This window comes from Arvicanthis niloticus, chromosome 5, assembly GCF_011762505.2.
Source record: "Arvicanthis niloticus isolate mArvNil1 chromosome 5, mArvNil1.pat.X, whole genome shotgun sequence".
Lineage (NCBI taxonomy): Eukaryota > Metazoa > Chordata > Mammalia > Rodentia > Muridae > Arvicanthis > Arvicanthis niloticus.
In genome coordinates this window covers 66,542,373-66,567,927 of record NC_047662.1, presented here as the reverse complement: position 1 = coordinate 66,567,927, position 25,555 = coordinate 66,542,373, and the positions used below count along the sequence as shown (strand labels likewise).

Sequence of the window (25,555 nt, the reverse complement as noted above, 5' to 3'; positions counted from 1 at the left end):
CATTTGAATTGATACAGGGGTTTTTTTTGGGGGGGGGGCGGGCAGAAGGTAGAAATTTAGCATTATATACCCAACATTAACACGAGACCTTTAACTAAGAATTCCATTTCTTTGAAAACATTCCTAGAGAATTACATGTACATGTAAATGATGTTCATTGTAGCATGCCTATGTCAGTAAAAACGGGAAACCGTTACATAGCATTCAAAGGAGAATGATTAAGCCCCTAAATAAAAAGGTTCATAGAACCACACAGGAAGACCGTGATGCCTGTCTGCACTCAATGTTTTTAAAATTCAAGTCACACTGTGTTTTTCACAGGGGTTTGTCAAAACAGGAGGGTGAGCTCAAGTAGGAGGGAGCAGCCTCCAGCCCTGAGGCTCCCACAGTACAGCATGGCTGGTCCAAAGGAGGCCCCTCTTAGGTGGGAGACCCATGGTCACATAAGGGCACAGCTCAGGGATGAGTTTTCCCTTATTTACAATTCCACATCAAAATGGCAAAATGGTTTTGTTTACATGGTTCAGACATTATATTTTTGAGGTGCAGAAAGCAGCTGCTTTTGTAAGATAGGGTCTCACTGGTCTGGAATTCACTATGTAGCCCAGGCTAGCTTCAAATGTGTAGTAATTCTCCAGCCTCAGCTACCAAAGTGCTAGCATTACAGGTGTAAGCCGCCATGCCCTGATTAAACAAAGTATGCTTTAAAGGTTTTCTTTGACTTTTCACATAGCTATTAGAAAATGTAAAATTGAATTTGTGATGTTTTGTAATTCAATTCCACTTTATTCAAAATGATTTTTTTTGAAGTTGCCTTTATCACAATGTCTAGAACATATTAACTAGTCAAAATATATCAGGTAAAAGTTTCAATATTTTAAAATTAGTTTATGTATAAATATAAAAATATATAATGGTTTTTAACTGAGCTATAAGCTTCACAACCAAAGGTAAGTATATCCCTTGATGCACTCAACAGTGAATTTATCTCTAATATGTAAACAGTAAATAAAAGCAGATACCAGCGCTGGCAAGACGAGCTTTCCTGGGGCACCCGAGGCAGGGGAGTACCTCCGCGCCTTCCTTACAGCGAACTTCTCTGTGGGGAGAGATTTCCCTGCGATTCTCTGTTTCAAGCCATCGACCTGTCTGTGAAGATCCCCAGGGAAAGGCCAGTGAGCACACATATTAGTCACAACTGAGGCTTTCAGACTACATCACAGCCAGGAGCAGCTGGGAAACCGTTCCAAATGCACATTTTTGGGCGATACACAGACCCGAGTCGGAAGTCCTAGAGTAGAGATGGCACTCTGGATGGTGACACACATGCAGAATTCAGGTAATATGGGTGCACAATTCCATGAGAGCCACTAACTGACATATTTCCTTCTGCTTAGTTAGTGTCTTACATCTGTCAAACACAGTCCAGGCTAATCTGGGAATAAAATTGTCAATTTCCATAAATAAGCAGAAAAGAGCTTGAAGTATTTATGCAGCAAGAGGGAAGGGCATAAAGGAGCACACTTCCTGTTACTGTGTGCAGCTGATGCACAGAGCTACAACATAGTATGTCTCAAGTTAGCCAGCCAGATGCATCATTTGAGAAAGCTAACCAAACAGGTTACTTTGTAAATAATCAAAATTTTCAAAGTTCTAGGAAATTTTGGGCTGAGAGATGGCTCAGCATGCTAGCTCAAAAGCATGAAGAACCGAGTTCAAATGCTCGGAACCCAAGTTGGTGCATGCACATGCCTATAACCCAGTGAAGTGGGAAGGTCACCAGGACTTGCTGGCCAACAGTCTGGCTCCAGGTTCAGTGACACCCTGTCTAGAGGGAAGAAGGCAGAGAGTGTAGAGTGAGACACCTGATGTCATCCTCTGTCCTCTGCACATGTACAGTATGCGCCTACACATGATGTGTACATACAACACACACACACAAAATCTAAACATATGGATGAGGAGAGACTACATTGTTGTGGGGTCACTTCTTATGCATAATTCTATGAATGCATAACCCCGGGAAAGGATTCAAGAAAATATCCAATTACATCACTGAAAGACTCCATGACAGAGCAGGTGCGAAGCCCTGGAAACTAAACCTTAATTCTAGAAAACAAGTGTAATGCTATGTTTTCATGATTCCCAGACAAGCAAATGTTTCTGAAACCATGCTAAAGAACCCATGCTGGCTCTAAGCTCAATGCATTATTCTAAGTGTGTCCACACCAGTGAGTATACAAATTACAAACTAAGGAAGTGAAGCATGAAGGGAAGGCTCAGCTATGTCTTAACACTCCCAGTGTCTCTATGGCAGAAAGAGTGTCACGCTCACCTGAACAGAGACACTACATTCTCCTTAGTCGCTGCCACTTCTTCCTCTGGAAGCATGCTCAAAATGGCAGCTTTCAAGAACACATATGTTGCCTTGAGGGGAAAAAAGACAAGGGGCTCGTGAGAGAACACTCATAGGAACACGACATTCTAACCTCACAAACCAGAAGTAACCTAGAAAATGCACAGGTGTTACCAAGGCTAACTGACTCCCCAGGGTCTCAGCACTAAGAGGGGTAAGTGGTTTGGGCCCCACTCCTAACCAAGAAGCTATTCGTAATTGCTAGGAAAAAGAAAATTGGTTTTCTGCAATGGAGTGTCACTGGGTATACAAACCACACTCAGGCAGGACACAGCCATTGCCTAGGAGAAGCTGGCTAACACAAAACAAATCCCATGGCTTTGGTCTGGTTGGTTGGTTTGTTGGTGGGGGTTATCTGTTCTAAGATTTTCAGTTTATTGATCCTTTGAGTGTTTTGATTTTTATTTTTTAGATTTTTGGATTTGTTTGTTTAAAAAGAGAACTGGAGAGAACATAAAGTTGGGTGGTAGGGAGGGGACTATGATAAAAATACATTGTATGAAAAGAACATTTTTAATTAGACAGACAGACAGACAGACAGATGCGAAAGGCACGGGCTTTAGTTCTCTGTGCCACGTGAAGTAATGCAATCCCAGCACTTGGGAGGCTGATGCAGAAGGATGGCCATAAATTCAATCTGTAATTCAAAGTGAGCTCCAGGCTAGAGCTACAAGGTGAAACTCTACCTTAAAAAAAAAACAAAAACAAAGGAAAAGGAAGAAACCAGGTGCTCCGATACATCTGCACAATTGCACGATTTTCAGAACTGCTTAAAAGTATCAGCAACTATTAAAACAAAATCTGTTTCAGAAGAGGGCCACACTTTTCAGTTAATGTGATCCTTCTATTACAGGACCCATTGCAGTGGGAAAATGGACAGTGGAACAATAAGCCATGATCCCTTCCCCCCAACTTCTCAAAAGTGGCTCAGAATTAACTTGAATTATTATCAAAAGCTTGATTGCTGGGGTACTAAAAGTTTACAAAAGTCACCAAGATGTCAGTACTGATGCTCAAGGGTTGTGACATTCAGTCCATCCTGGCAGTAAAACGCCTTTGTTGGCGAGCACTCTCGGGAGGATGCTTAAAACTTGGACTGCTGAGGACAGCGTCTGCAATTACATGCTAGCCACATCCTGCCTGGAGTATGGTTGGTATCCCACCCTCTTCCTCTTCTTCCTCTTCCCCCTCCTACCCCTCCTTCTCCTCTTCCTCTTCTTCTTCCTCTTCCTCCTCCAGCCTCTAAACTGAGAAAAGCATCCACGCCATATTCTTGAAAAAAATCAATCTTATATCACAAACCACCATGGGCATGTAGCAAGCAGAGGACATGAGAAAAGCAGGGTGCTTACCTTGGACCATTTACTCTCTTTGCAAAGTAGGTCTGAATAGTAATACGCCTGCATCCAATTTTGTTGGTATATATAAATCCACATTAATTCCCAATAACAGAGATGGTGAAACTGTTTCCACTCTTCTTGAACTGAAATGCACTTTCGAAATGTTTCTTGAGCCTATAAGTCAATGGCATAAAGGTGATCATCCAGATATTAGACAAGGAGACAATTACCTAATGGAGAAATACATAAAACACTTTGTACAAAAAGAACAAAATCATTACTCATCAAGCCACTCAATATGCCGTTACGTTCTCTTCCTTAATGTGACAATACAGTTAGACTGTTGCTTCATTTGACTTTGTGAGGGGGCCTTGTACTTTATAACACAGAAATAGGAAACTCAATTTCCAAGTAAGATAGAAATGTCAAAATTCTTTCATAAAACAGACTATAACAGCATAAGAATCTTTATTGGACAAAACACAGACTAAACAAAATCCCATAATCAGCAAAAGGCTAACTAAGCCCTTATCAGAAAGATTGGTAAAGATGTAACTAGGCAAATAAGAAAAAAGAATACCTAGTAGACATATAGCAAATTAATAAACTGGTTAACTAAATTTGAAAGTTTGCACTAGGAATGTAGCTTAGTGGTAAAGCACTTGCCCAGTACACACAAGGCCCTAGATTTGACCAGCACAAATAATAACAGTAATGATAAAAAGTTAAGTAAAAAATTCAATTCTTTTTTTTTTTACACTCATCACATGGGCAAAAAATTAAAGGATGAGATGTCTTAGACGAGATGTCTCAAGTTGACAAAGAACATTAGAAATATAGATTCTCATACTTTTAAAGATTAATTTTTTATGTGTACATGTGAGTGAGTGCCTGCACCATATATGTATGCTACATGCATGCCTGGTGCCTCTAGAGGCCAGAAGATCCCTTGGAAGTAAAGTTATAGGCAGGTATGAGCCACATGATATGGGTTCTGGGAACCTGGGTCCTCTGCAAGAACAGCAAGTGCTCGTAAGCACTGCGGCATCTCTCCAGTCTGTTCATCATTTCTTTACAGACATTTACATTGAAAGATTCCCGAGAAAGGGAATTTGCCTAGATATATCAAAGATGCAAGCATCATCTGACCCAGAATTCTACATCGATATATTTGTGCACAGAAATGTTTAGTGGCCAGTCACCAATAGCAGATTAATAAGTATAAAACAGCCATCTCATAAAAGGGAAACCCAGCCATCAAAATGAGACTTAGATGTATGGTTGGAAGGTAGATCTAGGGTTTAATATACATAGAAAAAAGTTTGATCTTATTTGTATGAAAAGATATCATAGACAGACAGACAGACAGACACACATACACACACACACTTTCACTCACACACACATATACACACACGCTTCTCTTTGGCTTTAAGAGAATTAATCAATTAGTTCCTTTGATGAGGAACCAGCATAGTTGCATCATAGGTAAAAAAACAGCTTCCAAAATCAATGCAGAAATAGATAATGGGATGCCCATAATAAAATGTATGATTTTATACACTCTTTTAAAAAATATTTTATACACTCCACCATGAACTACTTCACAATATGTGTAAACATGTTTTGAGGTAAGTTACTAAGTATGAAAACACATGTGCACAAAGTAAAAGCTGAGCTTTTCAGAATCACATTCCTATTTATTTTTGTTAGTCCACATAACCAAATTTACCTATGTTGAGTGACCGTGTGACACAACCCTCCCACACAGACACTGCCCTTAAATAACCCTTGCTGACACAGCTACCTTTTCAGCGTGGCCTTTCAGCAGCTCGATTCGGGCGTGATAGAACAGTATGAGGGAGCCCTGTGGAGAAAGGAAAGAACACACTTCAACAGACAATGGCGGCTATGAGTCACGGCTGACACAGACGATGGAACAGTGAGCATACATTTGGGAACTGTTGAAGGAACGGTGCAAGGAGACTCTCTGCTTCCACAACATTCACTTCTCCTGTACCTAGAAAGTGAACAGACACTGCTCAGTGCTCAGGAAACACAGTGCGCATTGACAACCAACTCCCCGACTCTCACTGATACACAGCACACACTCACGGATGACATAAACCTGTATTTTCATCTGAGAAGGGTATGGCTTAAAGAACTCCAGGGCAAACAAGTCTTAGGAATTAAGGTGGCTATCTCAGACAAGTCTTAAGAATGGAGGTGGCTATCTTAGACGCCCAGTGACATGTCTACTTTTCAAGGCAACTTATATTACCTCTAAATTGAATTTTCTACAAAATGAAAAAAAAATGGAAATACTACCATGAATGTGATAAAAAATACAGCCACTGAATGCATAAATCTTATCTAAGAATCGAGTTTAAAATGTTTTATGAGGCATTAGAGTGATGGCTCAGTAGGAAGAGCATTAGCTGTTCTGAAAGAGAAGCCAAGTTCAATTCTTAGCACCCACGTGTCAGCTCACAACCATCAGTAACTCCAGAACGAGGAAGTCTAATGCCTCCTCTGGCCTCTGTGGGTACAAGCCATGCATGTGGTACACAGACACACATGCAGAAAAAATGCTCATAGGCTCAAGATAAAGAACATACATGCATATAAGTAACTTTGTAATTTCTCAGTGAAAACAATCGGTCAACTGTCTCTGCCCAAGATCTCCATGATAAATCTCACCATCTTCCATCTTAAATCAAAAAATCAAAAGTAAGCAGACAGAGACTACAAGCTCTTACCAAGAATCAGGGAGATATAGGTATGGAAAGCCAGGATTGTAAGGCAACAGAGCGGGGACCGCATGCTGCTCCCCGATGCACCTTCCCGTAGCTGCAGAAGGCCCAGGTCCTGCAGAGAGCAAATGCATCACAGAGAGAGAAAAATCATCATTCATTCACATCATTCATGTCCTGCCCTCCATGAACTTGAGGTTTTTGTCACCAGCTTAGAATAATGGCAGTATTTAAATAGAAACAAACTTCATATTTTAAACTGGCATGAGACAATCTGATAAATCCTTTCATAACTGTCCCAGTCAGCTTTAGTTTATACAGCCTAGAGTCATCTGTGAGGAAAGCTCACACCAAAGAATTGCCTAGTTCAAATTGGTCTGTTGAATGTCTTTGGGGGATCACGCTTGATGCAAGACAGCCCACTGTGAGTAGCACCAATTCCTACGCAGGTAGTGGTGGGCTGTTCAAGAAAGCCAGCTAAGCATGAGCCTACAAGCAAGCCAGACAGCAAGTCAGCAGACTTCCCTCATAGCAACTTCCTCCAGCTTCCTGCCTTTAGTTCCTACCCTCAAGTCCCTTAACAATGGACTGCAACCTAGAAGTACAAGAGAAATATCAACCCTTTGCTCCTCTACATTGTTTTTGTTCAGAGTGTTTTATCATAGCAACAAATATCAAACTAATCCATACTGATCATATGATTCTACAGAGAGGAATAAACTGCTCATTCCCAAGAAATGCTGTATTTCTTTGATTTCCAATTTATACCCTGAGCTGCCCGGAGCTTGTCTCAATGGTAAAGCGCTTACCCAAGCATGAGTAAAGCCAGGCCTGGGTTTCATCCCCAGCACCACAGAAAACCATACTGAGATTCAAGCTCAGTGTACCTGGCCACTCCACAGGGAAAGTGGAACAGGAACTCACAATTTTATGGGAATAGCTAGTGAATAGCTAGATGAATACATGATTCTGAATATTAGAAACACTTGAGCCTCATTGGGGAAGTCTGAGGGAATGCTCTGTGGAAGAGAGAGTATTTATCTCAAACCTAGGAAAAGAGGCACTCTTGAGAGAACGTCTTTTGAAAAGAAGCTAGGTGGAGAAGACCACTATAACAGAGAACAACAGAAACTTCTTCAAAATCAAGACAAAATGAAATTGGTACCCTGTTTCCAGAAAATCCAATAAATTCTAGTAATCGGATGATTCTTGCTGGTAAAAGAGACAGCATCTGTAAGGAAAAATAGAAATGTAAGTGCACTTGCACATTAGACTCTGACTACAGACAGCCCACGTGAGTGAGCTGATGTGTGAGGCTGACTGCAGGCTGCCCAGTGGTTAACCCTAACCTGTTCAGAAGCCCTGGTAGCCAAATCAAGTCTAAACTGACTAGCACTCAGTAAGGAGACAATAAATAAAGCCTGCTTTCTCCATGGTCCTCTAAACGGCGACTTGGGTCTTCTGTGAAATGAAGTCGCATGAAAGGCAAGGCTTCTTTCTTCCTTTCCATTTCGCTTTGGTTTGTTGAGACAGGGTCTCATCTGTAGCTTAAGCTGGCCTTGAACTTACACGGTGCCTTCCTGCCACTCAAGTGCTGCATTACAGACATGAGCCTCCATGCCTGGTTTAGGCAAAGTTTCCTTCAGCTTCCTTCTTAGAAGGTACAACCCTAAGGTGATGTGAGTGATACTCCTGTACTAACAGAAGTGGGCAGTCACAGCAGCCTGGCGCCTTCTGGGACACCCCTGAGGGACAGGGCTGTAGCCAGAACTCATCTTCTCCCCCTGCTCCCTTCGGCCCATACAGCCCCTTTTCGATCTTTTTACAACCTCTCAGCAGCACCTGAGAGCCCAAGGGCTTGAAACCAGTCCATCACCTGCTGCCTCCTGGCCTCAGCGATCCCCAACTCAAGAGCTCAGGTCTCATGGGGGGTCTCAGACTGTGTTCTCCAAACGCCACGCCCAGAGTAGAGCCCTGTGGCTTCTTACAGCGTGCGTGGAGTGAACTCAGTCGAATTCCTGTGCCTCTGCTTCCCTGAGCCATGGCCCCAGCCCCTTGGGGTGGGAGACATGGGGCTCACAACTCAGCCCAACAGGACCCATGCCCATGCACACCCCACAGCCCAACACTATATAACTGCTTTCTTACCAAATTAAAGGCCCCTGTTCCAAGCTTGACTCCTCCTTCAAACTCATAGAAGAAGTGCTGCTCATGCTTGTTCTTCTGAATCACGTGCAGGATAGAAAGGCACTCTCTGGAGTAAAAAAGAAGGGGTAGAGAATGAGTTTCTCGTGACTCTGACAAAGGAACGTCAAACCAATGTTACCCTTGTCTGCTATAAATGTCATTACCTAAAATACTACACAAATACAGATGCCCATTAAGCCAGTCGGCTCCTCAGGCTACAGAGTAACTCCCACTAAGAAGAAAGAAAGCACCCATTTTACAGTGTTGAGTATGGTATGAGGGGGGAGGGGTGTCAACTATCAGCAAGCTCAGCTTAGGAGCCTCAGAACCTCAGGGTTCCATCTAACAGCTTCCCTGGAGCATCTGCCAGGAAACTTCAGGAGTGTTCAGGTCTCAGCTGCTGTGCACACTTCACTGCCCTGCCTTCTACCCTCAAACATAGATGCTATAGGCAAAAATATTTCAATTCCATGCAGATGCCTGAGAGCTTGATGAGACTACTCTGATCACAATGGTATCATCTGCCTTATCATTTCCCTTTGCAAAAGCAAAGGAGGAGTGGTGGTGGAGGAGGCGGCAGCGGTGGTGGTGGTGGTGGTGGTGGTAATGGTGGTGGAGGAGGAGGAGGAAGAAGAGGAAGAGGAGGAGGAAGAAGAAGAGGAGGAAGAGGAAGAGGTAGTAGTGGTGGAGGAGGAGAAGGAGGAAGAAGAGGAAGAAGAGGAGGAAGAGGTGGTAGTGGTGGAGGAGGAGAAGGAGGAAGAGGAAGAAGAGGAGGAAGAAGAGGAAGAGGAGGAAGAGGTGGCGGTGGCAGTGGCGGTGGTGACTGAACCCAAGGTTCTCACACGTTAGGAAAGTACTCTACTACTAAGCTACATCCCCAGACCACAGATCATCTTCAGAAGACAGATAACCAAAGGCATGTAAATTAGCAATTAGGGCTAATTGTTTACTGAATTGGGAAATAGTCAGTTACCAAGAAAGTAACAAAGATGTGTCTCAGTGGCAGGACATAAAATACCATCCACAGGGCCCTGTGGGGTGGTGGGCTGTGAGAAGCAGCTGGGTGCTTGGTCGAACATAAGGCTGGAACCCTGGGCCCTTATTGGACTGCAGGAGTTGGGCTCTGCTCCCAGGTCCTGGTTCTTTTCATTTAGCTTCAGCCTCCACAGCCCCTCCCACAGAGAGGTCTATGGCCATCAGTCATGAGGCACAGGCCTCAGGCTCTCCCACATGCAGATGAGGTGTCTCTAAGCTCTCAGACCAAGCCAATAGGTGTTATCTGCTGCCAGACCCTGACCCACCCTGAAACTGTATATAAGGACTCTATTTAGGGGAAGTAAAGTGCTCGAGAATCATCCTGGTGTCTGTCTGTGACAGAGTTTCTGTCACAAGAGCTGTAACACTTGGGGAGATCTGGTCTCCCAGCACCTGCCTGGGACACCAAGCTGCCTCCTTGTCAGCTAGCCAGCTTCTTATCGACCCGGCCCGGGCCAGGCCGGGCCACTCAGCGAGGAGAGACAGGTGCAGCACCTAGGAGTGACCCGGTGGCAACAGGGGTGAGTGAGCAGAGGCAGGAGCAGGGGCAGGCAATCTTCCCTCACTGCTCGCACTCTGCCCTTTGTCCCGGACCTCCTGCACCAGGCCTGCAGGAGACATGGAGGCATGGAGGCAGCAGCAGAGACAGTAGTGAACCCTTTCTGCTCTCACCCTGTCCCCAGCCAGGAGATCATCGTGGGATGCCCTCCAGAACAAGGGACTCACAGGCCTGAGGCATGGGAACTCTTTGACCGGAAGTTACAAATTGTGCATCACCTATGAGGCATGGGAACTCTTTGACCGGAAGTTACAAATTGTGCATCACCTAATATGGGTGCTAGGAACTGAGCGCCAGTCCACTGAAAGAGCAATATGCACTTTTAACCAGAGCCATTCCAGACCTCTGAATAAAATTTTTTAATTAAAGTTTAAAGGCTGATTTTAAACTATAATTGAGCTTTTTATTTTGTAGGAAGCTTATATCTGTGAGTCTGAATAAAAGATATATGAAAATTATTTATAGTAATAACAAATTGTTTCAAAATCAAACATTACATATGTTTAAAAGCTTAACTCTTTAAGATTTTTAGCGTGTGTGTGTGCGCTTTGTGTGTGTGTGTGTATATATATGTGTGTGCTGTTGGTGTGTGCGTGCACGTGTGTGTGTGTGTGTGTGTGTGTGTGTGTGTGTGTGTGTGTGGTGTCTGTGCTATGTGTCACAACCAAGTGGCCTATGATTGCTTGGAGCTGAAATTGCATGGACTTGCTAGCCACCCAGTGTAAGAGCTGAAACACAGACTTTGGTCCTGTGACAAATCAACAAATCCTCTTAACCTTTGAGCTATGTCTCCAGCCCCAAGCTTTTAATTTTAAGAGCATAAAATATTTTCCTATGTTCTTTTCTAATGACTTAAATTTGTTTTGTTTTGTTGTTTTGAGACAAGGTTTCCCTGTGTAGTCCTGACTGTTCTGGAACTTATTCTGTAAACCAGGCTGGCCTTGAACTCAGAGATCTGCCTGCCTCTGTCTCCTGAAAAAATATTTTAAAACACTAAGTCTTACTGAAATTTATTTTTATATTAATAATGGTTTTTACCTTTTAACAGTTTAAAAAATATTCACTTAAAATATTTCTCTTTCTCCATTATTTTGAAAAGATTATGTATAAGTAGGAATTCAGTATAATATGAACTTCTAACCAAACATCTGTGTGTGGAAGTACATGCAAACACACACACCCAAACACACTGAGGCTTCTCATGATCAAAGCCCTGTCAGTGCACTGAAGCAGATGTCTCTCTACCATAGGACTACTTAAATTAGCTTTTTAAAGTTTTGATGATTGGGAAAGCAATCAACTCTTTAATCTTCTAAAAATTACTTTGAAAGGAAATCTAAAAACATTATAACGAGTTTCCCAAATCTACTCCCTCTTATAAGATTATTTTTTTGCGGATTCCAGGTTTACATAATGAGTACTGGTAAAAAGCGCCTCTTAAAATACTAATCAGGCTCTGCTTCTGGTGGTGGGATGCGTTCCCAGTGATGCTAGGAAGCTTATGTTAGGTTTGCTTTCCCACACATAACAATTATAAACCCTGAAAAACACACAAAAAGTATATTTAAAACATTTCTGCAGGCTTGGAAACCAAGCAGTAGGCACCTTCTGAAAGCAGGAAATAGTTCATGAATTAACTTTATATCTATGTGTCTATGTGCCTGAAAGCATGCCCCACGCCATATGGAGACCACAGACCACAATCAGTAAGCCATATAGTCTCCCTGGGTTAAAAGACAGAATCCAAGACAGAGAGGGTCCTAGTGAATATAAGGACATTTCCATAGATGACAGAACTACACTAATGGGGAAACCAAAATCTATGTCACAAAAACACTGAAGTCTCGGCTAATCCAAGAACTATGTGACTGGGGGAAGGTCCAAGAGGCAACAGGAACGGGATAGCAGGGGTCCGGGTGCAATGTCCCTGCATCAGGAAGAATCTGGAGCCTGAGTCTAAGCAAATTAAAACAAAACAGAGCTTTGCTTCCCAAAAGAGAGCTTGGCACATGTCAGAGAAAGGATGACAGAATCTAGCATCTTTACAAATACATCAATATCTAGGATATGATTTTAAAATTATCCCACATGAGAACATGACATACAGTCAACAGAAAAGCAGTAAATAGAAATGTGGGTCCAAGATGACCTACATGTTAGATCTACTCTAAGTAAGTAAGTGGGTGTGGATCTGTATGTAACTCACTGAACACAATGAGGCTGACCAGTATGTAACTGGAGGTTTGCAAGAAATGAGTGAGAAAAAGATGCAGGAGAAACAAACGTTGAGGGAGGAAAAAATGATATATTAAATATATGAAACACTTACACAAACAGCTGAGATCCTAAACAATGCAAGAACTGATGCAATGGAATGCTGGTTTTAAAGGGCTGAAAAAAGAAACACCCTAACATTCAGAAAACTATGCATAGCAGGAACATCCTTGAAGGTAAGGCCAAAATAAACACGTTCTCAAAACAACAAAAACAGAAGAAAAATGCTGAAAGTTAATACTATGAAATGCTAAAGGAAGTTCATCAGCATAAAGTGAACAGAAATTATGTCAAATATTTGATAAGCAGAACATAGTAAGACAAAAAACAACACTTATCATGCATTTAATGATACATACTTATGACACACCATGAGAATAGTTTAAAAGACTGTCCTATAAATGGACATCTTGACACAGCCTAGAGTCACCTGAGAAGGGAGTTTCAACTGAGGGATTATCAAGGACAGATTGGCCTGAAAGAATTCTGTGGGAGATTGTCTTGATTACTAATTGCTGCAGGAAGTTGCAGTCCACTGTGGGCAGCACCATTCCCTGGGCAGGTCCTGGGCTGTGTAAGCAAGCTAAGCATGAGCCCACACATGAACCGGCAAGCACTGTTTCTTCACTGTCTCTGCTTGAGTTCTTGCTTGAGTTCCTGCTCTCACTTCCTCAGTGAAGGACTGTGGCCTGGAATGTGAGCCAAATAAGCTCTTTCCTCCCTAAGCTGCTTTTTAGTCAGAGTGTTTTATCACAGCAACAGAAGGGAAGCTAGAACAAAGGCCAACGGATGGCAAACTATGTTTTTACAAAACTCGTACATTTTACACACTGTTAACTCTAAGCTAATTGTAATAAGCCAAGAAGGACATTACAATCACTACAGTAACCACAAAAACTAGAAACATAAAATTATAGTAGATATTTTAAAAAGTTTATATTATAGCAAGCCAAATGTAGTGGCATGTGTTTGTAATCCCAGCACTCCAAAGTCTGAGGCAGGAGAATGAGAGCTGTAAAGCCAACCTGTGCTATATAGTGAGACCCTGCTTCAAGAACACAATATAAAAATAGCAATATAAATACAAATATACAAATATTCTTAGGAGAGAATCTCTTTAAAAGCCAATCTTAATAGGGTAGTAATAAAAATCCCAACACTTGGGAATCTGAGGCAGAAAAATCAAGAGTTCAGGGTACCTGGCTATAGGATAAGAACCTGGCTTCAAAAATATTGAATTTAATTTCAATTTCAGTCACATTTTACTTTGTAACTTACTTATATATTTGGTAACTTGTTCTAATTTTGAGTCCACCTTTGATGAAGTTGATCATATTTTCATCCTGAAAATAATACAATTAAATAATTAGAGCACTTAGGGGGAAAGGTAAAACAGTATGTATTTGTGGAATGAGAAGTGCGCGAGCATGGGTGTGTGCACGAGTGTGCTGCTGTGAATAAAACCTGGAGCATGCTGAGTAAAGGAACACTCTACCACTAAGCTTGCTCCCCAGCCCCACATACTGTATTCTGGCTGCATCTGATACATGATTCTTGCTTCGCATTTGCAATGTGCCAGTTTGTAATTTTCTTATAAGTTTGAAGTTAGTGAAAACACATTTTTTAAAGCTTCTATTACCTTGTATTTCTAAGGACATAATCTTCAAAAATTTGGGGCCAAATATAGTCCAAAGCTACTTCAATAGACACTATCATCCACTGAGCTCAGTGATACCCAGAACACTTGGCTACACAACTCTGTTCTAAGGCCAAACTTTCACATCCACCACACCCAGAGAATAAAAGTTCTTCTTTCAGTGATGCTTATATAAGAAGTTTACTTAACACTGTAAATTAAAAAAAAAAAAAAAAAAAGATTTATTTATTTTATTTGTATGAGCTGTCTTTCGTAGCTATCTTCAGACACATCAGAAGAGAGCATCAGATCACATTACAGATGGTTGTGAGCCATTGTGTGGTTGCTGGGAATTGAACTCAGGACCTCTGGAAGACCAGTCAATGCTCTTAACCCCTGAGCCATCTCTCTAGCCCCAACACTGTAAATTTCACTCATATAAATTTGCAGACCAAAAGTCATTGATCTAAATTCTTAAGTGGTTGTCACTAATATGGAATCTGGGGGTAGAAAACCATTTTGCTTCTCTGTGCTTGAGGGTTATCACTCATGAAATTGAGGCAGTTTGCCTAGATGAATGGAATTTTAGGATCAGTATTCTGAGAGTCTCCTAATAAATTACACCAAATAACCAACTGAAGAACAGTATGTTAATGGTGCTGACAGCAGACGGGCCCACACTCTTACACTCCTAAGGCGATTAGCTAATCTAAAGCTCACAGACACTTCTGAAGTCAAAACAACAAAACCAAAAAACCCTATTTTTAGCTTGCTATTCTCATTAGCTATTTAAATATTTAGCATTCCTACTTTTATACAAATCCATAAATACAAAACTCACTATATAACTCAAATGTTTATATTATTATTTAGGAATTGTTTTAAGATATTAAGAAATTTAAATTTTATATATTTAAGATACTAAGAAATTTAGGATATTTTGAAATATTAAAAATATAAATAAAAATCTTATATTTATATTTACACAAGTTTATATACAAGCCAAAAAGAAATTTCTTGAGCTGGATTAAAATCAAAATAATGATTATTTCATTCCATGATTTAATAAACACTGACCAAATGCTTATTTTGTGATGGGCACCTGAATGCAAAAGCAACATGATGTGATGAGTGATTAGGCATGCGCCATGTGGGAGGCATGCGTGGGGTGTCAAGAAAACACAAAGTGGGACATGGAGAACCAGAAAAGCAAGAAAGGATAAGGACAGACCCGGGGAAGGAAGGCAAAGTGATCCTGAAGTCTATGTAAAGCAGACCTCAACTGGACACACCAGGAAGCATTAAAGACCATGCTGGGCCATCTGCAAGAAGAGGAGAGCTAACACAGCAACCAAAGCAGAAAAGAAAGGAGCTGAGCGGGAGGGAAGCCACGTTGACCCCTGTGGCAAGAGAAGGTCAGTAGCACCTGAGGACAGTCCTGGAAACGCCTTCCCAATCTGTGATATTCTGATAGAGAACACTGACAGAGTCCACGAAAGCCATGAAATACAGAAGCAGAAAATAACACGCCAGAGGTTCCTTTCTAAGTAAGACTCAATCACAGAATGCAGGATGAACGAAAAGTAAGAAACCAGGGACAGTCACTCAGCCGCTGTACAACCGATCCTTCAGCAGCCACAGCCAATGAACACCACTGCAGAAGCCATGATTCATGGTGGGAGCACGTAGGAAGGGTGAAGCTGGGGCATGGAGAAAGGCGTGGAGCTTCATATCCTTACCCAGCCAAAGCACACATACAGGGAAGTAACCCCTGGCAGACATGAAGGAATAGTGGACACCTCTAAGATGTTGGATTTCAAATCCTCAGTTACAAAACAAAGTTGTAACCTAAAAAAGTTGTCAAATGCCCACTTGGAAAACACATAAGGAAAAAAAGTAGGGGCCTCCTTGACTCACGCTGTGATGTTACTGGCATGGTGAGAATGCTGTCTGGACTTCAGGGAATAGGACACTACCCTGATTCAGTTTTACTGAACTGGAATCTAAGCTAACATGTCAACTTTCAGGGGACAAAAGTACCACCACTACTAACACCTCAAAAAAAAAAAATGGAGAAGAAACCTTCAAAATAATTTAAAACTTTGAGACTATTTTCTGCTTATCATCTCTACTCCCGCCCTCATTGGGACATAACTGTCATCGGGTCATAATGTAAAATCCAAGTTTCTAAAGGCATTGGCACATGCACATGTAGGCAAAGGGTGAAACTTAGGACCTCAAAATGACTCCTTGACTTTTAAAAACTGTTCTGGCCAGGCATAGTGGCCAGCACTTTGGAGGCAGGGACAGGTGATCTTCCCAAGTTCCAACCCAGCCAGGGCTACATAGTGAGACCCTAAACAAGGAAGGGGAATGAGGATTAAAGGGGTGAGTGAGTAAAATACGAAAGGTCCTTGGAAAAAGCAGATCGGCATGTGCACCTGAGCGTTGCAGAAACAGTTGATACAGAGGTTAAAGAGGCGGCCTCAGCCCGGGGAACTCTTGCCTGCAGTACACATGTGCAAACTGGAGTCCTCTTTGCTCTCACACTAAGAAGAATCCTAAAAGCCATTTGAAGTAGACACTAAGAACATCTGAGTGGGAATACAGCTCTCCAGAGCCTTCTTTCAGGCAATCCTTAGGGGTAGGGGGATGGGACACAAATATCTTTTATTACCACTCTAAGCCTTACTGCTAACAAGGGCTGAGCGACATTTAACCTTCTGTGTGTACTGCTGACAGGCTTCCCACCCAACCCCGGGATTCACCCGAACGTTTATTACCTGCACAAACGTGAGTGCTGCTTTCTGCAGGAGACACTCGGCATAACAGATTTCAGCATGCATTTCCTCTATTAAAAACAAACACAATTATATTAGGACACAGTATTCCTCTAAGACATTCTGATAAGGGTGAAAGATAAATAAGCCCAAGAGAGGCACAAAGGCCTAGATTGTTTCCATGCTTCCAGAGAAACAGGATGATTGCTCCTGGATAATCCTGGATCGTGTGAACTGTTGAAAGGAGTCATCTTCAGCTCTATCCAATGTTAACTGCAGAGTGAGGCTCAAGAAGAGGAGAAAACCAACTGTTTGTCTCAACAGGGTCTCACTATGGAGCCCAAGCAGTTCTAAAACTCAGTAGTCCAGACTGTCCTTCAACTCATAGCAATCCTCCTGTCTCAGCCTCTTGGTACTATAGGCATGAATCATTGTGCCTGACTGAGAAACAAAATTTAAAGCCCTTTTGAGAGAAGAAAACTAACTTACCTTAAAAAAAAAAAAAGTAACACAAACATCTAGCAGTTATACAGACTGAAAGAGTTAGTGAAGCTTATAAATCCTAGCTTCCAAAAGATGAAGGCATGGTCATCATGACAATGATCAGAGAGAAAGCAGCCACTTCCTAGAGATGTAGAAAAACTATGACCTGTGTGCACAAGTCAGGGCTCCTTAGAAACAACAGAAAATCCAAGCTACAGTGAGCTCACACCTGAACACAAGCACAGGGTGCTCACAAAAAGGAGTTACCAGAGCCATGCCAGCCTAGCAGTGTCTGCACCACCCAGTATGTCCTGGTGTCCTGGACAGTCCACTATGTTTGCAGAGATCGGGGAGAGAGAACTTTATGTTTCTACATAAACAAAATCATCAGATTCCTTTCTTCCCAGGATGCAAATAGGTGTGTTATTTAAGCTACTGAGCTTAGAGGAAAGATTCTGCTGCATGCTAGTATAGGGTGCTGTGCAGGCTTGCCCTTCCTCTCTGCTGCTCTCCTCATTTAGATGGCCCAGTAATAATGGATTAAATGAGTATTGCCTGTAGCATTTACCAGACACAGTCAGCTTTGAAGAATACTGGCAACTTTCACCATTATTGTTCTTGACCCGTATCTGTGCTTCCTGGTAAAGGCTCAGAGAAGGCACAGGGCCTTTCTAATTCAAGTGATGAGGCAACACCGTCACTGAGAACACTGTTGACCAAACTAGATAAGATGTATGTGTTCCTTCATTTTCACACACATGACCCACAGGCTCTCTCATACTGACTCAACTTATATGATCAATTTGTGAGAAGTACCTATGCAGTTAAGTTCCTCAGAAACAGACGGGGAGATGGGGTGGAGGACACCACCAAGACATGGTGCTGTCCATGGGCATCCTGGCACTGCCACCAGTCACGATCCAGTCTCCAGGACACCTTCCCTCAGAGTGTGCCTCAGAGGGTACCTTCATGGTAATTCAAACTAGCAGATTATTTTCACCACCTGACTAGCCTCTTCCTAGGTAACTGCTACAAAGTGACAACCATCTGCAGTTATCAATGCCAAAGGCCACCTTGAGAACAGATGACTGGCCTGGGGAAAGGTCAGTGCTGTTAGAGGACCAGAAGACAGAAAGGCAAGAAAGTGCAGGCACCCTCTGAAAAGGGGAGTCGGGCTCCTCCAGCTATAGCATGAGGTACCTGAAGGGAGGAAAGGGCAGCAGGCTGACACGGGGGCAGTGCTGAATGCTACAGCTGGCCTGACCCAGTAGGCTAAACAGCAGGTCCTTATCAAGAATGAACAGAAGGGTGACTAGACCAAAGGCAGAGAGACTAGAGAGGAATACAAAGGACCTGGCACAGAGCAGGGAGAATTGGACTCTGTAATTCCCATGTAAGTATTCTCCCTATTAACTCTCTTTCCACATCCTAAGCTTCGCACCTCACTAAAGCAGCGCACTCTCTGAAGTCAGCTGACATGAAGCTATTCAGCACCAGCCACCAGTCACAGGAGGAGAGGAGAGAGTGTGTTCCACACTAAGTCCATGAGAAACTCCACGTAGATACTCATTTCTGAACACAGCTAGAAACTGGGCCATGTGAACAAAAATTACCAACAGGAAACAAATCATGCTAGAGCTACAGTGTTCTGCCACGCCCTGTTGCTCTGGCTTGGTTTTTGCCAACCTATTGTAAGTTAGTTATTTACAGAGAGAAAACTCGATGGAGAAACTAACCTCCATCAGACTGTCTGCAGAGCATTTTCTTGATGTAGGATTGGCCCAGCAGGTGGTCCTGGGTGGTATAAGAAATTAGCCTGAGCAAGCCAGTACATAGTGTTCCTCCATGGTATGGTCTCTGTTTCAGTTCCTGCCTCGGCTTCCCCTCCCGTCCCAAGTTGCTTTTGGTTATGATGTTTATTACACCAATAGAAAGCAAACTAAAACACCCTTCAAACTCTAAGTCTGTTTAGGTTGCCCTCACAACCAAAAGCACTGGAAATAACATGAAACTTAACTTATTTAGCTTTATTCCTTCACTATGCCTGACTCACACTGAGTAATTTCTTCACCAACATATACCCTAACTGTAAATTCCTTAGTTCATGAAAAAAATTGTGGTACACTCAAAAGCTAGCTGAGCACAGCCTTTCTGTACTGGTCTAAAAATATTTATAGTTCAGAATAAGCTACAGACATGGGCTAGTTAATTGTTCAATAATTAGTAGAAAGTCCAGATTTCCTAACTTGCTCTGTTTAAAGTCAACAAGAAAAAACCAACACAGCGTCGTCGACTTTCCAGACATGATCGCCAATGTTTCCATAAGCCATATAAGGTGTTTTCTAGACCCCACGGGAGAGCATGGGGACAGCGGGAAGAACCATGGTTTAGGGAAAGAAGACCAGTTTCCATGCTGTTCTGACAGCTGGATCACCTTGGCCTTTCTCTCTGTGCACATCAGTTATACACATGGGTGGTGGGGTGGGGGCTGATGCTAAGAAATGCACCAAGAGGGTGCCTGGCACACAGAGAACACTTAAAAAAAAAATAGAACATTATTATGTTTTAAAATTGTTTACACTCACCAAAAATACCATGTTCTCCCTCTTAAAACTAAGGTTTAAAACTCTGCAATGTCACCTTCATGCCACAAAGAAAACGGGAAGCAGGTGTCAATGGACCAGGGGAGAAGCCATATGGGATTCCCAGGAAGGAAAATGCAATGCAAGAGTCATACTGGAGAGCCAATTCCATCTCCTGGGTTGTCCCTGGAACACCTTAGGCCTACTAGTACCTGCTCTTGTTCTTAGGAATGCTTGGAGATCAGTTTCTGATGAAAAAGAAGATAGGTTGCAACTGCCAACAGTAACCAACAAAACACCATCTGTTTCTGCCATGGCTGAATCAACACGATACTCTTTTTCAGTAAGTCCCAAAGACATGGGACATGTATGACACAGTCCTCTCCTGTGATCAACACTCAAAGCTCACATCACTCAAATGTGCCTAACTTCACCAATGTCCCAAAGCTGACAATATGCCTACAGGACAAACGGAGCGCCAGGGCAGATCTCTCTCTCTGGGTGTGTGCAATATACACTTGACATTAGGACTGCCCTGCCTGGCAGCCATCCCCAGAGCTCTGCTCACTTTCCCCAGCCACAGCTACTCCAGTGTTTGCACTAACCATCTCTTCCAAAGAACAGGCTTGAAAGTGACAACATGAACACAAATTCTCCTGAGATGGCACAGCCTCTACAGAGTTCCTGGATGCCCCTTGGTAGTGGAGCACCCCTCTGTTTAGACCTGATTAGGGCTACTTCTCCCCTCATCCTAGAGGGCATATGGAGCAACTGACAAGGATGTTTCTCCCAGCTAGCTGACTGAGTGCGTTCCTGGACTCCTGGCTATCCGTAAAGCCCATGAGCCAAACATCTTTCATCAAGCTATGCAGATAAGCACTGTCACTTTTAAAGATGTAAACATTATCCAGATACACCTTTAATCTCAGCACTTGGGAGACAAAGGCAAGTGGATCTCTGTGAGTTCAAAGTCAGCCTAATCTAAACAGTGCTTTCAGACCAGGGAGGAGTCCATAAGAAGACCCTGTCTGAAAACCAAAAGAGTGCTTTCACCTTGGAAAAACATTAATAGTCTGTAGAAAATGAAACCCTCCAACGATAGTTGAATATAGTTTTTTGAGGGAAAAATGTCAATAAGTATAAATGTAAAATTATAAAGCCTTAGTTCCAGTGATTCTACTTTTAGAGAACTGTCTCATAAAGTACTTGAAAGAATACACAAAAAATATATGTACAAGGATTTTAGAACAGCAATATCTGCTAACAGCAAAAAAAAATTAAAGCCATACATCTGTCCTTCAATGAGGAAAAAACAAGTACATTATGGTACAAGGTACCATCCCATTCATAACTGCACAGCTCCAAACAGGTAAGACGCATTTACACACACTGGTGTGTGGCAAAATCACATTGTAGCACACATGTGTGGTTCAATGCTTGCAAAAAAGAAAAAAAGGAAGTGAAAAAATAAACTGCACGTGCCCCTTATATACAAGTCAACCAGTGACCAAGGTAGGCTGGGAAGAGAAAATCTACTTCCTTCATTCTCTATTCTTCAGAGATGGTCTGGGGGCTCTTAGCCTCTAAAAGAGAGAAAGACCAAGCCTCTGGACTCTTACCTTCACTCAGTTGTTCCAGTGACCCTCGAGAAAGGAGACTTGAGAAAGACTCGACAACTGTGCATTTCTTCCTGTATCTGCATTGAAGACAAGGGAAAAGCATCAGAAGAAGCCCGCTGTCACTGGTGATCATTTCAATCTTAGCAACAAGTCACCAAAAGGGAGCTCCTGGTCCCTCTGCAAGGCCAGGCCTCCCTCCTTCCCATACACAGGGCCTAGTCCTGACCCGCCAACCATGAGCACGGTGTAGCATGGTATAGATGAGCCCACACACCCACTGCATATAAAGCCCCCCTATTTCTGGATAAAAGCAGGATGCCTGTGGTAAGTATCTCCATGGTGAAAAGTGCACTTAAAGTGTATTTAGGAAAATAGTCTTCATTCGAGACTTACAACAAAATTACATGAAGATTCATCTCAGCCACATTAAAATTCACCAGTATAAATAACAGCCTTCACTACGGCCTTCTAAATGCAGACTAAAGCCTAAAACTGACCCTCTCATTTTGACAAACCAAAAGTGTCCAAATGCATGCTTAGGCAAATAAAAATTCCCTTCTGAATGTAGAACTTCCCTGCCTGACTTGATGTGTCTCAGTTCTTTTTTTGTTTTGTTTTTTTTTTTTTGTTTTGTTTTGTTTTTTGTTTTTTTCCAGACAGTTTCTCAGTGTAGTCCTGGCTGTCCTGGAACTCACTCTGTAGACCAGGTTGGCCTCGAACTCAGAAATCCGCCTGCCTCTGCCTCCCAAGTGCTGGGATTAAAGGCATGCGCCACCACTGCCCAGCGATGTGTCTCAGTTCTTAACCAACCTACTGCTAAACAACTAGAAAGATGCTCTCTGCTAACCCTTCTGAAGCCTCCCTCAGACTTTTACCATAGCTCAGGCCCCAGGATTCCAGCAGAGGGTACAGGTGCTAAACGGGAACCATATTGTAACTCCAGGTAGGACTTCTTGAATTCCACTGCTTAGAACTGAACTAGCCAAGAAACTCTGAAGCTCAGGTCCTGTACCATAGTGCTGGCCAACCTCAAACAAGCTCCTTACTTCACAAGCTGCATTCACTTGGCACTATGGCAGGAAGGCAGGAAATTGTTTTAGCTCAGATATAAACTGCTCAGTCATACTTTTGGCAGGTTTGCAAAGCGTCCTTCATGGCAGAAATGCCATTCTGGATGTCCTGTTGCTCAAAGGTCATGACAGCCTGCAACACCACAATGGTACTGTAGCCCAGGGCGTGGTACATGCTCTCCTTGGCCCTGGAAAGAACACAGCCAGTGAGTACATCTCAGCACGGTGAAAAAGAAAGACACAAAAGCCCAGGTCTTTTTCTGATACCAACAATACCTAATCCTCACTGTGGGTATCTCGACTTCTCCATGGTTACTGAAATGATACAAGATCTAAAAGGCCTGCTTTAAAACCCCAAGTACCAATTTAAACCCACACAGTAGAATAAAGTGCTGTGGGCAACATGCCTTTCCCTGATTGAGCACAAGGGGGCAGCCTTTGGACTAGTTTCCTAGAAAAGTTCAAAAGCTCCCCCCCCCCAAGCTAAATAAGGGGCAGTGCACCATCTTAAAGTCTGAAATGAGTGAGGCTTGGTGACACACAACTGATCCTAGCATCCTGAGAAGCAGAAACAGGAGCTCCAGAACTAAGGACATCTGAGAGTTTGAGGCCAGCCTGAGCTACATGAACCTTATCTCAAAAAGGAAATGGGTCGAGGGGGAGAAAATCTAAGGTGGAGAGAAAGGAAAGGCAAGGTGAAATTCTTACGTAAGATGGAGAAAGGGTGCCTTTAAACCTATTCTTTCCTCTCCAGTCCAAGCCCAGAGGAAGCAAGATTTTTTGCAATAAATTAGGTCGTGCGCACAGGGACCTGAGCAAAGTAAACCTTAGGAAGTAATATCTGAGAGTCCTGAGGAAAGCTCCTAATAACTGAGCTATCAGGCTCTTGGGCTCTGCCTGACACCTCTCAAAGCCTCTTTCTTACCTGTGTATGCTTCAAATAGCAATGCGTTTAAGTACGATGGCTCAACAGCCTGAGGCAATGTTGTTCCTTTCATTCCCCTCAGGCAAAGTCTAAAAGAGCCTCTGTCCCCAATGAAGGCACTGCCCACCCACTCCAGTTATCAGTGGCAGTTCAAACCTCACCCTTATGTGGCAAGAAAAAGGAATTTTAACAATGAACTATGCATAAAGGTCAGAGACTACAAAACCTATCAATTATTTTTATGCTATTTTATATTTATAAGCACACGATAGAGTTGAAAGAGGGATGTTTAAAAAAGAATAAAGGACACAGAGACACTGAGTCAGAATCCAGAGGATTAAAGAGAGGCAAAGCCAGGCAGACCGAAGATGGCGAAGGAAGCAGAGGTCCAGAAGACGAGGAAGACTGAGGGACACCGAAGGCCGCTTGACATGAGGGATCAGGTTCCCCAACTTCAGCATCAAGTCTTGCCCTAGCAGCTGAGTCTGGAGACCACTGCAAGATCATTTCTGCAAAATCCATCACATGCACAGCTGAGGCCAGTGAGCAGGCCGGGCAGACGAGGGTGCTGCTAAGCCTGAAAGCCCAGTGCTGGTAACTTCCATGACGACAACAGGGAGCCCTGATCACATCCTATTCTCTTAGATTTGATCTTGGCACTGTGATTGGGCTTCTTTAGTTATTCCCCTCCTGGCTTCAAAGAAAACGCTGGCCAGTGACACTCCAAAACCATGGAGTGACACTCCAAAACCACACCTGAGCAAGTGTGGAGGCTAGAGCGTGAACATCAGAATTTTCTACTAAATAGGAAGACACTCGTTTAAAGCTGACTGATAGGAGGGGTCTCACTCAAACTAGCTTATACATACTGGGGCAGACACAGTAACATACAAATACAACATCAGAGAAGCACATACAGTATCTATTGAGAAAGAGTTAATTACCATGGACGAAGCAACTCTAAGGCATCTTTGAATTTGTTACTTAGAAATAAGTTCAGCGCCTCTGCACACTCCTCCAGGCCGCTCTTGAGATCCACCTTGACTGATGAACTGAAGAAAAAAAGAAAAAGACATAGGATTTTTATAACTTTTACTATTAGCACCTTGTCCCAAGGAGTAGGGATGGAGACCAGTTGAAATTCCCCCTTTGCCACTTCTCAGTGCTAGAGCAAAGAAGCTTCCTTCATCCTCTGTAACGCCAATGCTCTTAGCTGATAAGAAAGGGGTGGGCGGGGGAAAAGGCATGTATGTGCACATACAGGCATGGCAAGGCTGAACAGCCGGTGCCCAGCGGCCCTCATTAAGACTGAAATGCAGGGCCAGGCAGTGGTGGCACAAGCCTTTAATCCCAGCACTTGGGAGGCAGAGGCAGGTGGATTTCTGAGTTCAAGGCCAGCCTGATCTACAGACAGGACAGCCAGGGCTACACAGAAAAATCCTGTCTTCAAAAACCAAAAAAAAAAAAAAAAAAAAAAAAAAATGCAGATAAACCTATGCAAAGGAGAGAGGAAAGTAGAGCCACAGAGAACCAATGATTTTGTGTATCTGGGGTTTGCTGTTTGAAATGGGGTCTCACACCACAGCCCAGGCTGGCCTGGACCTCAAGGCCCAGTTCTCCTGCCCTAGCCTCCAGTGCTATAATCATAGACATGAAACTCTGGACTCCATTTCCCAACAAATCCTCCTGGATGGTCAAGGTAGTTAGTGTCCACTCTAGTCTTCTGTCCTCTGGTTCATCTTCCTAAGTGGCGAGAATATGGGGGGGGGGGGGGGGGCGGTTCACACAGTACTGCATTCCTTCTGGAATAATCTCCCTTTTCAGACAGAGCACTTCAAAGAAGTTCCTCCCTGTTCTTTCAAAAGGAACCAGAAAAAGAAAATTACACCCAAAATA

The 25,555-nt window shown here is 42.9% G+C and overlaps 1 protein-coding gene across 2 annotated transcripts in view; it reads right to left on the bottom strand.

Annotated features, from left to right (window-relative positions):
• Ttc39b (tetratricopeptide repeat domain 39B) overlaps positions 1-25,555 on the bottom strand; it is a 99,329-nt gene that overhangs the window by 19,376 nt on the left and 54,398 nt on the right. For both annotated transcript variants that reach the window (XM_034502828.2, XM_076934718.1), the window contains 13 exons: positions 24,604-24,711; positions 22,791-22,922; positions 21,665-21,741; positions 16,984-17,051; positions 13,843-13,907; positions 8,658-8,763; positions 7,675-7,740; positions 6,516-6,624; positions 5,709-5,776; positions 5,564-5,623; positions 3,769-3,930; positions 2,336-2,427; positions 1,023-1,149 (listed from right to left, as the gene is read on the bottom strand). In XM_034502828.2, coding sequence (XP_034358719.1) covers positions 1,023-1,149; positions 2,336-2,427; positions 3,769-3,930; positions 5,564-5,623; positions 5,709-5,776; positions 6,516-6,624; positions 7,675-7,740; positions 8,658-8,763; positions 13,843-13,907; positions 16,984-17,051; positions 21,665-21,741; positions 22,791-22,922; positions 24,604-24,711 — 1,240 coding nt within the window. The remainder of the gene's footprint in view (positions 1-1,022; positions 1,150-2,335; positions 2,428-3,768; positions 3,931-5,563; positions 5,624-5,708; positions 5,777-6,515; positions 6,625-7,674; positions 7,741-8,657; positions 8,764-13,842; positions 13,908-16,983; positions 17,052-21,664; positions 21,742-22,790; positions 22,923-24,603; positions 24,712-25,555) is intronic.